The sequence below is a fragment of the Marmota marmota genome, unplaced genomic scaffold, assembly GCF_001458135.2.
Source record: "Marmota marmota marmota unplaced genomic scaffold, marMar, whole genome shotgun sequence".
In the NCBI taxonomy this organism is placed as follows: Eukaryota; Metazoa; Chordata; class Mammalia; order Rodentia; family Sciuridae; genus Marmota; species Marmota marmota.
Window position 1 is genome coordinate 3,191,204 of NW_025999944.1, and position 6,000 is coordinate 3,197,203.

General features: G+C 54.9%; 1 protein-coding gene across 1 annotated transcript in view; it reads right to left on the reverse strand.

Moving 5' to 3' along the window:
- Positions 1–179: 179 nt before the first annotated feature.
- LOC107153895 (L-gulonolactone oxidase) overlaps positions 180–6,000 on the reverse strand; it is a 22,831-nt gene continuing 17,010 nt past the window's right edge. Inside the window, exons 9-12 of the mRNA XM_015499448.2 lie at positions 3,490–3,639; positions 3,195–3,359; positions 1,444–1,534; positions 180–881 (exon numbers count right to left, since the gene is read on the reverse strand). Of these exons, the coding sequence (XP_015354934.1) occupies positions 753–881; positions 1,444–1,534; positions 3,195–3,359; positions 3,490–3,639 (535 nt within the window). The 3' untranslated portion in view covers positions 180–752. The remainder of the gene's footprint in view (positions 882–1,443; positions 1,535–3,194; positions 3,360–3,489; positions 3,640–6,000) is intronic.

The following is a 6,000-nucleotide window of genomic DNA, read 5'->3' on the forward strand; positions in this document are numbered from 1 at the left end:
CATAGTAGGTCCGTGAGAACACCAAGGCACGCTCCAGGAGCTGCCCAGAGGTAGGGAGAGGCAAACTCACTCCAGAGGGAATATGAAACCTTTCCGAGGCAGGCCCCAGAAGGGAGGCCAGTGGAGCAAGCCTTGCTCCCAGAGTCACCCTGGGGGCGAAGAGGAGGGAACGCAGTGAATCAACTGCTAGTTTTTATTAAGAAGAGAATGAGGAGGGTCCCCCCTAAACTCCCCCTGAAAGAGACAGACTGACGGTCAGACCCAGGCTGTCCGAGGCTTCCGGCAGAGAGCAGTTGTAGGCAGGCAGTCAGCTGAGCATTTGAAAGAGCCTCATGTGGGAGAGAAGGCAGAGGTCCACACCACCTCTGTGCCCACACACCTGCTAAGGGGGCTGGGGAGGGACCCCTGCAGCTGCAGACCTGGGGACTTCACTCCCACCTAGCCAGCAGGTGGACCTTGCCAATGAGCGAATCTCTGACCTCTGGACAAACACACTAGGTTGGGGTGCCCCTTTCTCCCAGGTGTGTTGATTACAGGGGTAGGAAAAGGAGGTCACGGAGATGTAAACAGGGATTGGGGTGCTGGGCCACCTCCTTCTGGGTGCGCTGTGAGGATAAGGGAGGGAAGGAGGGGAGACTGCGGGAGCCCAGCTCTGGCTGTGGGGTCTGGAGGGGAGGTCTGCCCTCCGTTGGGGGACGCTGGGCCTCCACCCTCATCAAGGCGGGCTAGGACAGGCGGGGGGTTCTACGGCTTCAGTAGAACACCTTCTCCAGATACGAATTCAGGAACATCCCAGTGGGGTCCAGCTTTTCCCGGATGGCGCAGAACTTTGGAAAGGCAGGATACATTTTCTCAAAGTCCTTCCTGGTGCAGTTGTGGGCCTGTGGAAACAACCAGAAGCAGCGGGCCTTGTCCCTGGTGCCTGCAGCTCAGCAGGGCTGCAAAGCAGCCACCCCAGAGTCCCCAAGCCTGTGTGCGAAACACCCCTCCCCTAGACGCACACGCAGGTGCACTACGTAGAGACCAAACAGAAGGGAGAGGGTCCTGGAAGGCACAGCAGGAAGGGGCTAGAATGCAGCCCTGGATTGCTATTCCCATTGCCAAGGGCAGCGTGCCACAGTGGAGGGGCTGTGGTTTCAGTGCCATGGAGCGACCTCACTTTCCTGTCTGTTAAATGGGTTCACTGATGCCTGGGCCTAATCCTGCTCATAAGCTTCCTATGAGAATCAAAGTGAAAGACTGCATTTCTCTGAAGACCGGAGAGCACAGCAGTCCTGGTGTGCTGGAACAGAGCGCAGGGAGAGGAGCTGAGTGTGGGGGAGGATCAGCCGCAGCGTTTCTGATGGTTGTCCTGGAGCGCTCTGGGGGAACAGGGGGAGAGGCGCCCCCTGGTAGAAGCCACAGCTCACAGCTCTGCCCTGCTGCTCTGCCCAGGAGTCCTACCTTGGCCCAGTGGGGCCTGCCCCCGAACTTCTTCATGATGGTCTCGTAGGCTAGCCAATAGTCCAGCCGCGGCACATCCTTGCCATAGGGCCTGGGGTGGGGGACGACAAAAGGAGGTGAGCCCTGCCCTTGCCCTGCATCCAACCCAGTCATCAGGTACCTACCTACCCAGTCTTGGCATGTGGGGTGAGGATTAAGGCTGACTCTACCCCCAGGACATGGACAGCGGCTATCCAGCGTCTCCAGAGCATTGCTTATCCCCAAAGAATTCTGAAGAGTGTATGTCCCCTTGTGTATTATTAACTGGTATCTGAAAGTCATTGTGCCACATATACAAGGGTGGTGCCATAAGATGATGCAGCTGAAATATTCCTGTCACCTAGTACCTAGACAGTGCCTTTTCTGTTCAGCTCCCTTTACATGCACAAATACCATCGTGTTACAATTGCCTCCTTAGCCACGTGCTGCACAGGTCTGTAACCCAGGAGCAACAGGCTGAACTATAGCCTAGGGGAGCAGTAGGCGGTACGACCTAGAATTATCTAAGTGTACCCAGTGATGCTCAAAATGACAAAAGCACCCACTGACAGTTCTTAGAACATGTCCCCATTGTTGAGTGTCGCATGATTGTATGTGTGTGTCTCCATACACATGCTCAGTGCTTTAGCTATCTTTTAACAGAACCTTGGAAGCTCAGGATACCCTGGTTCAGGTCTGGAGAACGTGGTCATATGACCTAATGGACAACCCAGTTCTCACCGCCTGGTCAACTGGCCAAGTCAGACTGACTGCCTGACAGAAAAGTCTGACTTCATTTTTAAAGATGCAGATGAACATGTTGAGATGCATTCCCCCGCCGACCTCCTCACCTCTGAATGGGAATTCACAGGTAGGGAGAAGATATAGACTAGCCACAGATGGATGGGGTGCGGGGCTCACCAGGAGTTTGCTCCTCTCTGGTGTGAGCCACTGCCCCTTTAATCAGTCATCCAGAAACTCTCTGTCCTGGCTCTTTGGGATGCCCTCAGCAGCAGTGCTCTCTTGAATCATCCCCTGGACACCCCCACCCCACCCACCCCCCGCCACCGAGGCTGGGTCTTACACTGAAGAAATACACTCAGGGAGGGTGAGGGGGTAGTGTTCTCATGCAGTCAGAAGGGCAGTGATGGACGGAGGTGGAATGGGGAGGCAGAAATTTTATAATGTTTGAACTTCTGCTCCCCAGGGACAGGAGCCTCTTCCTGGAGCCTGATGCCCCGCCCAGAAGGATGAAGACAATGCAGCCCTGGGAATGTGCCTTGCAGAGCCATCAAGAGGGCACGTGCATGCACACAGGCACCTGGTGTCAAGCAGGATCCTCTCTCCTGCCAAACTGATACCCAGCCTCGGAATCTTTTTTAACCCGGCATTCTAGGCTGTCAGGATCCCTGACCAGAGTGGGCTCATGAGGTGGACTATAGCTGTCATTCCATAATATCTGCATCAGAGTTATTCCTAATTGATATTAATTCATAAGCAATATGAACATTACATTAACATAATATAGACTAGCCACATCTATGTCATCAGAGCCTACAGAGAGGAAGTGTCATAAGGAATTCAGAGAGAGAGACCGTCTCCAGCTGTCAGAATAAGCAGAGTCCCCCTAGAGAAGGTGGCGTCCAAGCCAGCACTGAAACACTGAGGAAGGGCACTTTCAAATCCAGGGGGACCTCCTCCCACCTGGCCCAGCCTCTCCGTGAGCCCATCACCTGTACATGATGATGTTCATGTAGCAGCTGTCCCTCTGGAAGCAGGGGCTCAGCAGGATGTCATCCCCCCGTGTGAAGCGCACCTCCACGGGGTAGTGGGCCACCACCTTGGGGTGGGCTTCCAGCATGGCCTTCAGCTCCAGGAGGGCCTCCTTGGTCTTCTCTCTGCGCTCAGTTCAGGGGGACAGAAGCCAGACCTCAGAGAGGAAGGGGCGAACCCCAGGCTCTGCATGGTGGTGACAGGGCTCTGCTCTGGGGTGGCCCACTGGGTACAGCTGCCCCAGGACAGGCCTACCTGGGAATGGCCCAGTCCTGGACGTGCTGCTTGAAGCGACACTCGTAGGTGAAGATCTTGTGGCTGAGGTTGCTGCTCTCCTTCTTTCGGGTGAACAGCAGCCAGAAGAAGAAGCGATTGATCCAGCCCACGAGGCAAGGCAGGAAGGTGCTGGAGGGGACGGGGAGGGCACATTGGGTTCTGCTGAGGGGGCATAATAATTGTAATACCTGCATGTGTTGTGTGCCAGCTGTATGCAAGGTACTCATTCAACACTCGGGTGCCTTTGTGGCTTATTTACAGCTTGGAAATCCCTCCTGCAGCTTGTGGCTCTAAACCATTTTCAGTGGCCACATGGCCAACCAGGTGAGGGGACTGTAACTTCATGAGGGAGGGCCTCATCACATCACCTTGGACTCCAGGAGCAAGAGGCCTGATGGTTTAAGCTCTTGAGACAAGAATCAAAACTATGTCTCAGGCAAGAAAAGCTTGCTTTGGTACCAGGGATCGAATCGAATCCCTAGCCCTTTTTTAAATTTTGAGACAGGGTCTCACTAAGTTGCTGAGACTGACTTTGAACTTGTGATCCACCTCAGCCTCCCGGGCAGCTGTGATTCCAGGTGTGCCCCACCATGCCTGGCTACGAGGAGCTTTCTTATGGTGACCGGGAGGCTCCTGTCCTGGGGTGGGGCCCCGCCCCACCTGGCCTAGATCACCTGCTCTAGCAGCTGTGCCCTCCGGCTCTGTGGATCCCCCACCCTTGTCTCCATTCCCTTTTCTAAAACAGTCACTGTCAGCCCCTGGAAGACAGGGCTGAGGACACGGGTCCCTTGTCTTCCTGGGTAACTATGGTGATGAAAGTTCCTTGCATGCTTTCCACCAGTGCCCTCTCAGTTTGGCTTGGGGCGATGGTAGGACCTGACTTGTTGGATCCCAGAGACAGGCCTTGGTCTAGGACTCCAGTGGCAACCCTGTACCCTTCATCCATGGTTCGCCTATTAATGGCTATTCAGATTGTTCTCAGCCTCTTGCCACCTCAGACCACACGGCAATAAATGTCTTTGTCTCAAACCTCACCAGCTGGTCGGGGCAAAGGGCAGGAGGGGTTTTAATTTCAGCAGGTCATTGCTGGACTGTGGTATTCACCCTCCTTCCACACCTTGGGAAGCCTGGATTGCTGTAGAGTTAAGTGGTCAGTGGGGACCAGTTCCTTGGATGGGGTCTCCAGTCCCAAGTTCTTGTCCCTGGAAATGGAGCTAGAACTGTCCAGGTAATTACCAAGGGAGGGCTCTGCTCTGCACTTCCTGGGCCAGGAAGGAGCTGCCACCTGGCCTTCTACTCCAGGAAACTCACTCGCCAAAAATCTGTGTGTACACACACAGGCAGGCCCCCACACACCAGGTCCTTTTTCCTCTTTGTAAACGAGTTAAATGCTCACCATGGCTAGACTGGAAAGGCAAGAACACAAAGGAAATTCCCCAGGCTGGAGCAGCATCTCACCCAGGGCCTGTGCATCTGACCAGGTGGAGGGGAGGGAGGGGAAGCTCTCGGGTGGGCTGTGTCCTGGCTAATATTTATGTTTGCCTTTGGTGGTGGGACCGCCAGGACATGCATTCCAGCCTGGTCATCCTGACACCCTGAAGCCCTGGCTCTCCTACATCATGATGTGCTCTCAGGGCTCAGGGACGTGGGAAGGTGGGGACGGTCCCATCCTGGGACAGCGCTAGGTTGTGTCCTTGAAGCTGTATAGTCTTGTGTATGTTCAGGGCTGTGAGCAGAGAGGCGAAGACAGGAAGGAAGATGGAGGAAGCAGACCTCAGGTTGGCAGCTGACAGCTGGGGCAGGGGGTGCCAGAGGGGGACAGGTCCTGGCATGGGGCCAAGGGGCAAGGTCCAGAGGTTCTTTGTGGGGACAGCCAGTGCTGGGCCTGGGGGAGCCACCAACCATGACCCTATGGGCACCGGCCAGCTCAGGGTCCTGCTGAGCTGAGCTGGCTCTAATCACCGTCTGGAGCCACTAATGATTCACTGCAGTAGGTGCTGGTGATACAGGATGAAGGAGGCCGTCTGCATGGTCATGAGGAGCTGGACAGAAAGACCAAGAACTTTCAAGGAGGCAACTTTGTGATCACTAAAAAGGTGAGGAGCATGGAGGGGGACTAACTCACTGGAGTGCATAGTGAAGGTGGGAGGTTTGAGCTGTGGGTGGAGGGGTAACTGGGAACCCACCAGGTGGACAAGAGAAAGATCTCGGAGGAAGAAGAAACCCCAGGCCCAGCACTGTGGTGCACACCTGTAATCATAGCGGCTCAGGAGGCCGAGCCAGGAGGATTGCAAGTTCAAAGCCAGCCTCGGCAATTTAGTGAGGCGCTAGGTAACTCAGTGAGACCCTGTCTCTAAATAAAATATTTTTTAAAAAAAGGCTGGGGATATGGCTCAGTGGATAAGTGTCCCTCAGTTTAATTCCTGGTACCAAAAAGAAGAAGGAAGAAGGAGAAGAAAGGAGGAGGAGGAGGAGGAGGAGGAGGAGGAG